The sequence below is a fragment of the Poecilia mexicana genome, unplaced genomic scaffold, assembly GCF_051168715.1.
Source record: "Poecilia mexicana isolate PSO_F unplaced genomic scaffold, ASM5116871v1 scaffold_22, whole genome shotgun sequence".
NCBI lineage: Eukaryota > Metazoa > Chordata > Actinopteri > Cyprinodontiformes > Poeciliidae > Poecilia > Poecilia mexicana.
Window position 1 is genome coordinate 23,536,176 of NW_028263391.1, and position 15,690 is coordinate 23,551,865.

At 41.2% G+C, this 15,690-nt stretch overlaps 1 protein-coding gene and 1 long non-coding RNA gene across 2 annotated transcripts; one reads left to right on the top strand and one right to left on the bottom strand.

Annotated features, from left to right (window-relative positions):
• Positions 1-122: 122 nt before the first annotated feature.
• On the bottom strand, positions 123-15,643 carry znf292a (zinc finger protein 292a). The gene is made up of 8 exons (XM_088002461.1): positions 15,403-15,643; positions 12,013-12,167; positions 11,118-11,196; positions 9,048-9,183; positions 8,754-8,956; positions 7,750-7,886; positions 7,113-7,254; positions 123-6,867 (listed from the first exon to the last, which is right to left on the bottom strand). Exons 1-8 carry the CDS (start codon positions 15,550-15,552, stop codon positions 832-834), a joined length of 7,038 nt encoding a protein of 2,345 aa, XP_087858587.1. The 5' UTR covers positions 15,553-15,643; the 3' UTR covers positions 123-831.
• On the top strand, positions 10,623-11,227 carry LOC148152856 (uncharacterized). The gene is made up of 3 exons (XR_015761933.1): positions 10,623-10,743; positions 10,855-11,006; positions 11,093-11,227. It is a non-coding gene; the product is annotated as an uncharacterized LOC148152856 (long non-coding RNA).
• Positions 15,644-15,690: the final 47 nt, after the last annotated feature.

Genomic DNA, 15,690 nt, shown 5'->3' on the forward strand with positions numbered 1-15,690 from the left:
TGAATGGCTTTGGATAATTTAAATTGAATCATGATTTTTATTTTATTTTATTAGCAGTGTTAACATCCTTGTTTAATGTTCCCTTTTACTTTTCCGTTGGGTTGTTCTTTATTTATTCCTCATTATTTCCCGTTTCTAACTTTATTTTCCTAAAACTATTTACTTTTGCATTACTGTTACAAATTGATCATATTTAGCATGCCTGGATTACTGCAAAGGCCCATTTTACTTTGAGAATGACTCTTAAAGAGTCAAGAAATTATTATTTTGCAAACTTCTTGAAATTAAGTTGTAATAATAACTTAGCCATTTTCTTGTGCTTGTAGATCAAAGAATCTTGCTAACCAGTATATTGAAATAAGAAGGAAAAATATCAGATTTCCAGACAGAATTTTACAAAAAGAACCAGTAACATTTTATTGAACACTTTGTGGAAGACATGTAAATATTACAGATAGGTCTACTAGTGTTGAAAAAGGATGAAATAAATACAAACAGAACTTGAAATCCCATAGGGATATATTAAAAACATAGTTTTCTTTAAAAGTGTCCATTTAGCAAAAAAAAAAAAAAAAAACGTCTTCAATACTAAGCATAAATACAAACATGATCCTAAAATCTATGCCCTATAGAATACCTGGTTATTATAACTAACATACATACTTAAAATCATCCGAGACATTATGTAATGAAGTATAAAATAGGCCATTTCATTGTCACCTGTGGTAATGACTGTTAACAGTTGGAAATCTGATGCTTTGTGAAACAAACCATTCTGCAGCATAACATCTCAGATCCTGAGTAATTTTGAGTTACAAACAAAACACTAGGCTATGACCTCTTAATAATAACCATCGGCTTCATATGTTGTAACTGCTTAAGCACAGAATCTGCGCCGTCTGAAAATGTTTTATCCATAACAATTTTTACATTACTCACAGATTTAAGATTTAGTGGATTTCTGAAGTCTACAACCCTGCTGCGGTTTCTCAGTTCATTAGTCTTTTTGCTCCTGGACGCAGCTTTCTGTTTGTGAATTTGTTTTCGCTTGGGGGGCACCTCCACATTGCCTTTCTCATTTAGTTTCCGCTTAGAAGCGTTCGTTGTCTCAGAAGTCTCCAAAAATGTGAGGAATGAGTCCTCTAGCCCTAAAGGCTTGAAGGGACCCGGAGAAGTGCTGTCGTCCCGTTGCTCCTGGGGGGTCGGCGTCCCAGGATTTGAATTCTCTGTTGAGCTGGTAACAGTCAGGCGGTTTCTAAGGGTTTGCATCCTTTGTGGACAAGCTGGTGTGGGATGTGGAGGTTTTCTGGGTCGCCCTCTTTTAGCGCCTCCTTCTGTCACATTGGAAGCTTGGGATTCTACAGTATTGTCAGCGAACATCTTGGTTTCGTCTTGGGTTAATTTCTCCTCAGGATTTTGCTCCTCAGGGTCCTGCTCACCAAACATTTGCTCGCAAAGCTTTTCCCCTTCGTCCGGCTCCGTCTCAGAGGAACTTGATGCACCTTCTGACTTGCTTGTATCTTTAAATCTGGAGCGTGAATACTTTTTGCAGAAGATGAACTGACTCCTTTGATCTTCGATGTACCTCTCCGTGAGGCCGTGAGTTGCATAATGCTTAAATATACTTCTCTCAGCCCGCTCCACCGTGTCGCATCCTATTATCATGCATGGGTACTGCAGGGCGGACTTCTTGGTGCACATCGCAGACGCCTCTTCGTGGGATTTTAGTGTAGGCTTACCAAAACTGGTCCAGTGTTCAATGGCCTTCCCGTCTTTCTTCTTAGTGTTCTTCTTCTTCACTTTAATTTTGTTTTCCACGTTTTCTTTTCCATTGTTAATTCCCGGAAAGAGTCCAATCGATTTAGTCCGTCTCCCATCAGTTGCTTTCGGATCATAGACATAGTCGTGCTTTTTGATCAGGTGACGGAGCAGATTGGATTTTGTAGTGTACACGCGGTCGCACCCGTCATACTCGCACCGGAACGTTGGATCGACCGAGCCCCTCTCAGAAATGGCGATCTCCTTGTGGAAGTTCTTGATGTGCTCAATGTACTTCTCCACAGAATCGAAGGGGAGGGCACACTCTGGCCGATCGCAGTTGAAGGTCCCCAAGCTCATGCTGGCCATCATGGCAGTGGCTTTGTCGCAGGTGAACTTGTGAAGCAGGAGGTAGTGTTGCACCAACCTTGTGATTCCCATGAACACCCTGGAGCAGTTCCTCACCTGACACCTGACTTCATCGTCTTTTCCAATGCTGGGGATGATCTCCGGTTCAACCTCCAGGACCATTTTCTCAGCCTCTGGCTCGGCTTTGAGGGGAGGAAGCGACGCCTGATGCATGGCCCTGTAGTGGAGAATTAGATTCTGCTGGATGGTGAACGCTGCGGTGCATCCTTCATGGACACACCTGTATGGTCTGTACGGACTGAAGGCATTGTCTGTCTCACACAACTTGAGGCTCAACCTTTTTGGAAGCTTGTCCTTCCTTTCCTCCTTCGTTGGTGTGCTTTTGGAGCTGCTCGGCTTCTCTGGGGACGGGCAGGCAGACGCAGAGGAGGACTTTGGTTCTCTTATCATATTCTGACACACGTCTGGTTTTTCTTGTTGCTCATTTGCTTTGGTTACAGGACTCAGTTTCTCTTTCACACTGGAATTGACTTTCTTTTTGGGACTCCTGTGTATGACAGCCACTTTAGGATGCTCTGGAGTTAATTTAGGTGCTGGTGGTGCCCCCTCCCCAAGTGGCCTTTGAGTCAGATAAGTTTGAGGTGATGGGAGTCGTGTAACAGTCGATATCTCAGGCCTCGAGAGCTGTTTTGCTGCATCTCCTGGAGTGATTTGAGTAACTTCTGGAGGATTTGCATTATCTGGTTGAGGTGCTATGGCAATGTCGATTGGTTCTTGTTTTAAAATAGGCATAACAGGCGCAGACGCTGCAGGCGGATTGGTGTTGCGTTCACTGTTTGGTTGACTGTTCAACGGGCCATCTTTGTTAAGTTTGAAGGCACGCCGATTACGAGCACTGATTTTTAACTTCTGCATTTCTGCCTTCGACAGCCGGTGAACCTTTTCATAGTGGATTCTCAAGCCTGTTGTTCTTGTGAATGTTTTTGGGCAGATCTGGCAAGGATATGGAGACAGTTTGGATGGGATTCTTTTGAGCTCTTCAATCATCTCAGTGGAAAAATCATGCATTTTACTCAAGTGCTTGAATAAGGCTTCCTTCGTCATGAAAGAGAACTCACAGTCATCCTGGTCACATTTAAAAGGTTTAGGTACCTTTTCAATGGGTTTCTCATCACTTTTATTTTGTATTTTACTTTTATTTTTCTCTACTTCAGAGGTTTTTTCCTTCTGTTCTAAGGCCAAAGCATTCCGCATTTTCTCCTGCGCCGCCTCAATCAGGTCCATCCTTTGAAAGGCGCTGGACATTTCCATCAGGTTATCCTCTCGATAAGGTCCAGGAGGTGTGGGATTAGCCGTCTCTGCCGGTTTGTCCTGCTGGTTTGCCGAGCAAACCGGGAAGGAGTTTGAATCATCCATTATGTTTGTACTCTGAGGCTCCTGCTTTAACATTGCAGGTGAAATCAGGGTGGTGAGGTTGCAAGATCCATCTGAGAAATCTCCATTTGGCACGTTGTACACCGAGCCGTTCGTGTCGGGTACATGAGGGTCGTTGAGGAAATCCAGGAACGACGTAGGAAGGTCCGCTGTAAGGTCAATTTCATCCAGAGGTCTGCACTGTGAGCGCTTCGAGAGATGACCACCGAGAGATTTGGTGCTTGTGAACTCTCTGAAGCACCTTCTGCATATAACTTTCCCATCCTTGATGATTGCAGGCCACTTGGTACGCTTGCTCAGCCGGCTGCGTTTCGCCTTTAGGGCGTCGGTGTCACTGCTCTTCTCATCTGAAGGGTTAGGCTGGCAGTCAGCATCAGGGCACTCCTCATCATAAGGGAAAATGTTGTGAGTGGTGCTGTGTGGACTGACCACACCATCAGTGGAGTTGTCCACCTGTTCGTAACCAGCGGTTGACGTTGTCTCTGTTTTGCTGATTTCGCCGCAGTCCTTTAAAGCAACCTGTGCCTCAGGGGTCGCGCATTTCATGGGAACGTCCACGGAAGAGCACTGAGTGAGGCAGGAGTTTTCGCTCTGTGCGTACGGAGTGTGGTAGCTTCCATCAGGAAGGCTGTCGATGGTCGAGAGGCTGTTCCCATTATCCAATTGCCCACTTTTCCTCGCATCCGGATGGTCTCCGGTACTATCAGCATGCATCAGCCCATATTGGTGTCCTCCATTATGCATGTGTCCACCGTTGTCAAGCATGAGAGAACTGGAGACGTACTGAGACATCAGAGTTGATTCTGAAGGGGCGGGGGACATGGAGGAGGAGTGTATAGCTGCCATTGAAGGCTCTCGGTCTGAAGAGTGAGGCAAGGGGTTGTGGTAGGGGTCTGCTTGCCAGGGGGGGTAGCTCCGGGACGAGTACTCACCCATATTGAAGCTATCAGGGTAGGGGTTATTCATAGGAGGAGACCATGACTGCGACATGTCTGACTGCATCACTGTGTTGGGATTGTTGTGCCCCCCCCAGTTGGGGTACAATGAGGGGTTGACCATCGGAGTAATGGGCACAGGCTCAACTGATCCAGGATAACACTGAGAGGGCGAGGCTGAGCATCCCATTGGATAATCCATCTGCTGCACCACTGGTTTGTTGCATAGTATTGCTGGCGGGTTGGATCGCTTGCTCCCCTTCTTGGCTGTGATTTTAGCAACTTTGTTATATTTCTTTGCCAATTTCCAGTCTTCAAATATTTCAGGATGCTGCTTCTTAACGTGCCTGGACAGACTCTTGTTTGTGCTGTATGCCCGGGAACAGTCATTGCTCGGGCAGCAGTGCAGGTTCTCCTCGTTTCCCGCAGGAACAGCAGGGGTGCTGGAGGGATACCCCTGCATGGAGGCAGGAATCTCGGTCTTGATTTGCTTTGGAGACATGATTTGTGGGACCATTTTTGGGAATTCGCTGCAGTGCACCTCCTTATGCTGGTGTTCCTGTGGAGCTGCTACGGGAACAGGATATGCCGGAGGAATATCTCCTTGCCTGGTCACATTATGCTGCGCTGGTGGTAGGTTTGCATCGGCAGGTGCTGGAGCGGGGTTAGTCAGTGGAGTGTAGCATTTCTCCGGTTCTTTTATCCCATGACCGGCCATTGAATTCAGCATGTTTTCAATTGAGTGTTTCACTTTAGCGGCCTCCGGTGATCTGCATGGCGATGCATTTGCCTTTGAGACGTCGTTCATGAATGCCTCTCTGTTGTTCCTTTCAAAACCACACTCGGCAGGGTGTGCGTCTTCCTTCATCAGGGTGCTCTCAGGAGGAGGATCAGGCATCGCAGATACAGCAGGGTTTTGATTAATTACAACAAAACTGTTTACAGCATCATTTGGTCTATGATGCTCCTGGTGAGACAGAAATTCAGACTGTGAGTAGAAGATCTTGCCACAGTTATCGGTTTGGCAGGTGTAGGTGAGGTAATGCTGAGCCTCATGATCATACAATAGGTAGGCCTCACTGAAAACTTGGCCGCAGTTTGGGAACATGCACTGGGCTTTAAATTCGGGGTGTGTTTTTCTGTGCATGAGGAGCTCAGAGTTGGAGTTGAAGTTGGCCTTGCAGTCCAGCTGAATGCATATGTACGGTCTGGTGCCACAGTGCATCTGCAGGTGATCGTTGAGGTGTCTGACGTTGACGAACTGCCTCCTGCAGTACTGGCACACCACCTTCTGCTTCTGGATCTCTAAGAACCTCATGGCCTCCTCGTCATCCTTGTGGGATCTGACGTGAGCCATCAGGTTGCGGAAAAACTTGAAAGCCTTTGTGCAGTTTGTAACAGGACAGTAACAGTCTTGACTGATCTGAGGGTCAGACGTTGGTTGCTCTATCTTAAGAGGCGTAGCAGAAATGTTGCCAACTTGAGGGATGATTTTAACGGGACTCATGCTCGCCTTGGCTGCAACTTTCACCATTTTTGTCGGACTTTTAGGTGACTGAGGTGGTTTGGTTACCTTCCGCGCAGCTTTCATCGCTGCCAGTCTCTCTTTGCATGATTGCTTTACATGTGATGCTACATGGGGTTCTAACACCTCCCTGCTTTCAAAACTGTCAGCACAGATCGGGCAGAGATACACTCCATCTTTGAAATGTTTCTGGGCATGACGGACGATCCTGTGGCCCAAGAACTCTTTGTCACACAGAACACAATACTGCATGTAGGCCCGCCAGTTTCGGAAGCGGGCGGACACGAACCCTTGCTCCCGAAGTTTTTTAGCCTCTCTGTTCTTTTCTTTTTCATCTGTAATCTCATTGAGTTCGTTTGTAGTTGTGAGCAAGAAGTCCTCCAAATCCTTGTATTCGGGAAGTTTGCCAAGTGCGCTTTCCATCTCCTGTTCATCCGTGTCATTGAGCGTGTCGATGGAAGAGACAATGGCCGCCTCCTCCCCCATCAGGGCCAAGCAGTTGCGCTTCAGCGTCTTCCAATCCCAGAACTCCGGATCAAAAGGCCATTGTGTCTTCAAGGCCAGCAGCAACTCGCAACGCAAAGAGTTTGGCACCGGCAGACTCCCGTCCTCCTCCGGCTTCTGGTCGGGTTCGTTGTACAACGACTCCACGGCGTAATACGAGTCAACGGTTGGCTGCAGGAGGAACTCGGTCAGCTGACATGCTCGTTTGACCTCTAGATCGGTTGGCAGGAGGCAGGAAATGGTCTTACAGATGGTAGACTTGCTTTCTTTGTGATCACTGGAGGTCATTTTTAGAGCTTGAATACACATTTCTACGCACACTGGAAGCCCCACCTCTCCAACCTGGGAAAAAAAACAGAACTTATGATAAATGCGAGACGTCAGGCAACATTTTAACATTTGCACACACACACAGATCATAATATTACCAGAATAAATGTAGTACAAGATTAAAGAATCATAGTCATAATATTACCAGATTAGCATGGTAATAATATAACAAATCATAATATCAGAACAAAATAAAGTCATATGACAATGAAGTAATAATATTAAGTTCTGCACATGTATTATTTTCTTTTTTTTACCTCATTTTGGATAACTTTGATGAGAAACAGAATGTGGCAGACGTTTCCGCACTGCAGTGCCATCTCCTTGCTGCGGCTGAGGAACGAATCGGCAGACGCCTCCAACCGCATAAGCAGTTTACTCCAGAACAACGTAAGTTCCCTGAAAGAGGAAGAGTGAGAATGAGATTCTGAAAATAAACAAAGAAAAGCATTAGGACAAATTAAACTAAGGACTTTGTTTATATTTAACACAGGGCGTCAACAATGGAGTAGGATTACAGGCTTTGTCGCTATGTGGAGCCGCAGGCCACAGTCTTCAGCTCTGCTTTTGTTATTATTAATCATCAAAATGGTGACATGAGCCAAACTGCTTCAGGGCAATTAACTCGTCTTCATGTTACTGATTTTTGTTTCTGATGGCAACTAGAAACTTGATTTAAATGTTAAGCAGACTTAAGATAAAAACAATAGCAACCTGTGTGCTATCTGAAAGAAATCAAATCTGGTTTTACCTCAAAATATATTGAAAATGTTCATCACTTTCATTCTCTCAGTTATAATAGTAAGATAGTCCAAATTCACAGATTTTAATAAAAATGTGATAATTGCCCCAGAGTTTCTTGTAGGGACAGATGAGGTGCGGTTTGGGACTCACCAGGCACAGTAAACGTCTTCCTGAAGGAGCTGTCGCTTCAGAAAGGCCGTACACAAACACAGAGCCGCCTTCTCGTCGCCCTCCGACTCCAGGTTGCAGATCATTTCAAGAGCATCTTTGCAGTCTATCGACGAAATCTATAAAAAACATTTTAAAAAAAACCACTGGATACAGAGCTATTCTGAGTCCTGTCCTCTAGAAAAGATAAAAGCAGCAGCTCAGGTCGGATAAAGTAAAATCTAGATGTGTTTTTCTATTCATTTAATGAATAAAAACTTTAAACTTCAATTACTTTTGGTTAATTTATGCAAAAAAATATTTAATAAGGGAAAATTCCTTCCAAAAATCTACAGCATGTGCCATTTTTCAAAAAATCTGAATAATCATCAGAATAATCAATTACTAAAATAATTGTAATGCTATAAAAATAGTTCACTTAAAAAATGTAGGCGAACTTGTTGCCTCACAAAATCAAGTTTTCAAAACTTAGACATGTTAGTATCTGCAAGCTGTACATCTTAAGTTTACACAACTTGATCATTTTGACACAATTTTAATGTATGAATAACTTCATTCTATCCTAAAAGCCAATTAGATTAATTTATTTAAACTCACGTCAAAATATGTTAGTTTTCATTAAATTAACTGATTGAGTAACATCACCTTGTGCAATTTAGTAAGCGTAACTTAAGTTAACCTATAAATATGAACATGTTGTAATTACTTAAACAACAAAATATATTTTTTTAACTTTGATACCTTGTTGGCCAGTCAAATACTTCACTTTTTTTTGCATGAACTCAACTTAAATAGGTTAGGTTTTCAAGCACTTCTTATCCAAATATTCACACCACTTGTTTCTCAACAAGTTAATGAGAATAAGTTAAGTTCACTTGAAATCTTTTATTAAACAGGATGTTTTGTTTCACAACTTGTTTTCAGTTGAATTGTTAAGGTGGAAACTTCTGGAAAGGATTTATCGTTTTAACAGGATTTTATCTTACCTCTTCCATCAGCTGCTCCTGACTTTTCGTCATGCAGATGCAAACCAAGTAGGTCTGCTTGAAGTTGCCTTTTCCTTCATACCCTGGGTACTCTGAGCAGATCTTTGCTAGCACAGCCGCTTTGTCTGTGCTTTCCGCTTTGATAAGGTGCTTGATTCGCATGTTGAGAAGCGCCGGACCTTCCGATTCGAGATATTCGTGCACTAAGACACAAAAAAAGACACTTATCTAACAATTATTCCAAGTTATTTCATGGGATTACAGCAGCACAGTTCGTCATGACGGAGCGCTAACCTTGTTCAGTCCGAGGAATTTGATTGGACAGGATGCTGCTTAGCGTGGCGTTGGTCCAGACGCCGTCCTGCTGAGCCAGAACCGAGAGCAGACGGAGCTGGGTGCTCCCACTTTCCTGCAAAAGGCTGTGTGCCAACTGCAAACACCAAAACAGAACAAAAAATTCACAACTAAACCTTTAGAGAGGAAGTGAGCCATTTTTCATATCAAGGCAACGTTAGCTTAGCTGCTAACTTATGTACCCTCATATATTTCAATCAATGAGTGAAATATATGACTTTATGACTCAAGTAAATAAGTCACTTTTTCCAAATCAAGCATATTTTAATTACAGAGGTGGGTAAAGTACCCGAAAATTATACTAAAGTAAGAGTAGTACTACTTCGACATATTTTTACTCAAATAAAAGTAAAAGGTATTTGGTAAAAAGTCTACTCAAGTACTTAGTAACTGATTATCAATCATTTAATGTTTAAAAATTACATTACCAGACAGATCAGTATATAGAGTTACGTGGAAATTTATGCATTTTAAGGACGAAAAGGACAATAATTTATACAAGTAAAAGAATAAAACCAGGTAAAAGCTGCGTAGCCTAAAATTTACTAGAAAATATCTGAAATTTTGATATTAATCTCTAGAAAAAGCAATTACATTTCTGAGCTTCAAAAGTTTAAAATGTGCAAGAAGAAAAACACTCAGAAATGTTGAGATTAATCTGAGAAATTTTTTACAAAAAAAGAAGAAATTTTCTGATCTCCAAAAGCCAAAAATTTACAGAAAATAACAGAGAGAAGTTTTTTCCAAATAAGTTTCTTTCAATAAAAAACCTTTGAAACTTTACCTAAACACTGCAGGTGCGTGTCTGAGTCTGGTGAATTTCTGGTTAAAGTATGTTTGTTTTTCATTCAGTGGGTAGAGCAGTAATAATGAAATTACTCCAGTAAAAGTAAAACTTCACTTTAAAGAGTGAAGAAACGTTTTGAACAGATAAAAGTCAAACAACTTCACCAACTGAATGAAATTCTGTCTTCCTTCTAAAGGCCCCAACATACTGGGGCCACTTCAGGCCGGACATGTCTGCGCAAGGATAGGTTTTTATGACCGCGTACTCGGTGTGGCGCATTAAACTACCCGGTGGAAACAGTGTTCACATCGAACTGGTTTCATGTGGTACCGGGCTGATAAGGTTGAGAATAAGGGTTATCTGAGTTCGTATTGTTCCAAAGTTGACATCGACATGATAAAAGTCAACATAAAGTTGTTACGGGGACGTGATAGACACGTAAGCGAAAATACTTCACAGCAACAGGTTTTATATATTCACCCAAATACTGACATGGTGAATTATGCAGAATTATAGGAACAAAAACCAAGAACTTCTTTATCAGCAGCGGAGCAGAGCGGCGGTCCGATAAGCTGAGTCTGACTTTTTCTTTCTTTTTTCTCGAAATAAAGCAAGGAAAGGATGATCGGGTATGTGCTCATTTTCGATTGCTGCACAAATTATTACATTGATCACAGCAGTGCTTTCGGAACATAATAACCAGAGCTTATTGAATGGATCCCTGATTACAGCTAAAGCCAGCGCCGCCTCCTGCTGCTCCGCTGCCCACAGTAGGAAGCTGCGCTGCAGCGGCTCGCTGTCTGCCGGATGAACCGACATGTCACTGCCTTTCTCTGTCCCGACTGAGAGGTGAGTTAAGGCTTCCCAGATGGAGAAGAAACGGAGCTAGACCCCAAATAGTTAATCAAACTTGCTTGTTCTGATTAGGATTGTGTGAAATAAAGGAATTTGTCATTTTAGGTAATCAGTACGCTCGAGTATGAAGACCCGGCCGGCCGCGGACAGTACGCCCGAGTATGCAGGGGCCTTTACTGTTTGGTCACATGATCAGCGGTTTTCACCGTTGCTTAGCAACAAGGAGTGCCTCAGCAGAAAATTCCAGAATCTGACATGTGGGTTATTATTTTACTGATGTGAACCAGCTTTTATAAGCTGTATTTTCCTAATTAAGCGACTTGTTATGATTGCGCCAGTGCAGCGGTGACGGCCTGCGGGACGCTGACCTTCACGGAGGACTGGAACTCCTCCCATAAGGCACCAGGGACATGCTGGGGCACCGAAAGCAGCAGCTCCGCGCAGCTCCTGTGAACCCAACACAAGTCGTTTAGTAAAGCCACATTTAGGTCAAGGATGTGCACACATTCAACAAAAACACATCCGAAGATAACTGTGAAACCTGTGTGCTGATCAGTAGGGAAAAAAGGTGATGAAGGGAAGAAATATTGTCGTTAAAGTAACTAAAAGCACAAAAAATGACAGAAAGAGTTTAAATCAGTATGAATACTAACTAGCGGTGCACTACTTCAACATATTTATACATGAGTAAAGTTTTTGAGTCAAAAATTTTCTAGAAAAAGCAAGTAAGACCCTGAGCTCCAAAAGTCAAACGTTTGCTAGAAAAAAAACCCCCCAAGAAATTTGGAAATGAATCTGTGAAATTTTCTACGAACAAAAAAGGAAATTTCTGAGTTCCAAAGGCTGAAAATTTGCAAGGAAAAAATTTGAAATTTTGAGATTAATCGTCAACATTTTCTAGAAAAAACAAGCAAATTTCTGAGCTCCAAAAGTCAAAAATTTGCAAGTCAAAAACTCAGAAAGTTTTTTTGACATTTTCTAGAAAAACCAAGAAAATTTCTGAACTCCATAAATAAATAAAAAAAACACCACAAATTTTTTTTAGATTAATCTGTGGAAATTTCAGAACTCCAAGTCTCAAATTTGCGAGAATAAAATCTGAAATGTTGATATAAATCTAAGAAATTGTTTAGAACAAAGAGGACATTTCTTAGCTCTAGAAGTAAGAACATACAGTGTTGAAATAAATGAGTGCTATTTCACAGTCAGTGAAATCCAACAGGAAAGCGTTTATTCGCTCAAGTTTGATGGTTTTTTACTCACAACGCTAACTTTTCAAGTAGGAGTGGCACGTTTTCACAATCGGAGGAGAGACAGGAAGCAGCCTTAGCGAAGCTGAGGATGGCCACGGTGTAAACCTCCAGCAAAGGCAGCGGGTCTTCATCGGTTTTCCAGCGCCCGGCATGTTCCACCAGAACCTGGGAATCAAAAAACAAACCACACACAGGCATCAGGACCGGCTAACAGCAGAAAACATGCACAAAATGTAAAGAAATACCAGAAATACGACAAAAATACGGATTTACTAGTGAATCTTTAATATGTCAGCTTGAAAAATAATGTGAAATATATATATATTTAATTTTGAATAGTAGATTAGGCTATTCTCAGATGACAGAGAACAAAAATCTGCTTTTTAAAACCAAATTATTCGTATTTATGTATTAATAAATACGCATTAAAGTCCAAGCTGTTGGTTGGTGCATTTATAAACCGAAAACGATGGGAAATCTCAGCTTTGATCCATTAAATAAACTTACAGCTGGTGGATGATGATCTGTAGATCCACTTTTAATATTTTCATTACACTAAACCTCATTTAGCAGAACCAATACGAGTTAAAACAAATGTTTTAGCATCTTTCTGAAACTTTTATACCATTTAACCCATCTGAATTTTGTTTTCTATTCATTAAATGCATCAAAACTAAACTAGTTAAATTATTTTCAGTCTATAATCAACAAAAAAACGACACTTTCATGCACCTTTTTGTATGCTAAGACGCATAACTAGGAATGTTTTTTGCTTGGTGATTAATGGGTCAAATGCTAAAAATAAATCTTAAAAATAAACTTTCCTATGAATTTAATGCGTCAAAACCCAAAGCCTCTATTATTTACAGTCTGTAAACATGTCATTAAAGTGAATATTTACACAAATATGAATATAATAAAGCTGAATTATAGCAGTTTAACATTCTGTTCATAGGACCCAAACAAACTATTAATATTTCTTTCTTTAATTGCTGCTTATTATTAAGCAGTAATAAAACTGAGGGACAATTAAAGGTTCACTTTGTTTTTATTATTTCCACTTTAAACAGATAAAGTTTAAGGTTGTTACTATAACACATAATGGAGGCAATATTATATTTGTTTCAATTTCTTTTCTTCCTATTTTACACAACCGTCATTATTTACATACATTTTACTATTTGAGCTGTTTTTTCTGATTTCAAATAACATTCCTGCTATTTGCACAATTTTTTATCCACTTCTTCTAAATAACCTGTTTTTATTTATGCACATTATTTTTTAAATGTATTCCACGCCGCTGCACTTATTTTTTCCTTTCTTTTTTGTGTCGGAGTTCTCCATGTTTTTAGAGGTGCAGAAAAAAACTGATTCAAAGGAGAATCACAATTTCTAAACCTGGGAATCCTGAATCGGTTCAAAGTGCGCACAAATCGATTTCAGTCTACTTAAACCATATTTTGAATAACTTTGACATTTTCTTATTTAACAGAAAACCAAGCTGAGCTAACCTTAAGTTACAGAATTTTATGCAGAAACATATTTTAATTTAAATATAAACTGGAGGGATTTGATGCAGTATGACTTAAATAAATGTTTTATTCATTTACACTGCATTTTCCTCTTGTCTGTCACGTAATTTAAACTGAATATCGAGATCGTCTGAATAGAAAAAATGTTTCTGAAAGTTAAATATTCGCATCTCTACCATTTCTAATAACTGCAGAGTATTTTCTTATGCAGTGAATTTGTCCTTTCTATACAGCTTCTTATTCTTATTTCCAGTTTATATGAGTGATGCACCGATCCAATATTAATATTGGTATCACTGAAAAAAATGCTAGATTGAGTGACAACGATCCATAAGGGCAGATCTTCTCAGTATAATTCTGATTATTTATTTTACATTAAATTTAAAATTACTTCAAATGCTTCTTTCTGAAGTTGCAGTTTATTTTTGTCGGTTTTAACTTCTTTATTGTTTTTTATTATACATTGGTTGTTCTACTCCTAACTGCACTGACTGAACAAATTAAAGTTTTGTTGTTTTTACATGTTTGACCAAGTTTATGAAGCTGTTGGTGTATTTAAGTGAGCTGTACTGGTGCAGAGTTATCAAATATATTTGTAATTCAGTACATTTATGTCTGTGTTTTAAAAAAAAGAAACGTTTTAAGTCAATTCAGGACTGGTTTTGTGTCGGTTGATAGTAAAACTCAGATGTCAGAAGTAAAAAAGTAGATTGTTGCATTCCTGGTGTTTACTTTTTTTTGTGTAATTCTAAATGCTTTGTCTTACTGTCACTCCCCACTGAGGAATAATAAAAGTTATTTCTATCCTATAGTTTTAGGATTTATATCTTAAAACTATACTGTTTTTCTTCTGATACTGAAGAAAAATCGGTATCAGCTGGAAAAACATGATCAAATTTAAATTTTTGCTTTGGGAGTGAAACTAACATGTAGCACAGCAGCACTATGACGCTATCATAACCTCTAATACTCCATTAAAACCAAAAATAAAGCAGATTTTTATCAATAGGAAACAACAAAAAAGTAAAATTAATGACTGAAATGTGAAGATGACTTGTGCAGCATGGAGACAGTTGGAGGTTTTATTTAGGTAGCTGCTGGCTAATTAATGAGTAGGATGTAATGGAGTCAGTGACCACTGACACACTTTTCCCTCTAAATCAGCGGCTCTGATGCAGATGAAGCAGGACCGCTTCATTTCAGACGCAAAGCGCGTTAATGGAGATAGCTATAACACCGTAATTAACATCTGCGCTGATGTAATTAGCCGGATTAATTAGAGGGAAAAGGCCCGGGCTAGCATCCTATTGAAGAAGAAGAAAAATCACAGCGATCAATGAAGCACCCTCAGAAAGTAACCCCATTTTAAAACACTCCAAAACCCACAAAGGAAGATTTGTAGTTGTTTTAAAGCGTTTATTTTAGTGCACATCAATGCATTCGCAGCCGCTAACGCAGCTATCCCGTTTTTTTTTTTTTTTTTTTTGCACAGCATGACCACTGCACAGGACAGGGGTCTCTGCCTGCATACCAGCTAGCAACATTTATCTGCTGAGGGCGATCTGGCCTGGAAAATACGAGCTATATTTGCACAGTTGGCACACTGTGCAGCGACCTCCAATCTACTTCACAGCCACAGTTTGCAAATAACTGCACGTCAGAAACGTACATCAGTTTGAAAACGGGAAATTAGTTTTTTTTTCTCCCCGCTCTCCCTCCCCTCCTGCTACATCTAGAAATGCAGCCGACTAGCTTGGATGCTAGCTGCTTTAGCTACATTGTTGTAGCAAACGTAGACGCGCATCCTCGGCCAGGAAGCCAGAGGGGCTGCAGGCTGGCCGGGATGAGCAGCGGGATAGCGGGCTAACCTGGCAGAAATCCTGGCAGAAGTGAAGGGAGGCTTCCGGCGGAGGCTGCGGACTCTCCTTTAAAGCCGCGGTCAGAGCCTGGAAGCGATCGCGGAGCTCCTCGGTGGCTTTCCGTGTATCATATTCCTTTTCTGTCTCCCCCTCCGCCATCTTCACAACAATCACGACCGCGTACGCACAGATGTTACGCTGCCAGACCCTGCACACGCACGCGCACGCAGGAAGGGGGAAGGGAGAGCTCACAGAGGGAGGGCTCCTCCTAAAAAAGAGGACCCCTCATGTCAAGAA

Bases quoted from the DNA above. Each gene is read 5' to 3' on its own strand.
- znf292a (XM_088002461.1), bottom strand. From the start codon at position 15,552: ATGGCGGAGGGGGAGACAGAAAAGGAATATGATACACGGAAAGCCACC. The intron at 9,184-11,117 runs GTCAGCGTCCCG...TGGTGTTTGCAG, and splicing joins AGTTCCAGTCCTCCGTGAAG to TTGGCACACAGCCTTTTGCA. The intron at 8,957-9,047 runs GTTAGCGCTCCG...TTTGTGTCTTAG, and splicing joins AATTCCTCGGACTGAACAAG to TGCACGAATATCTCGAATCG.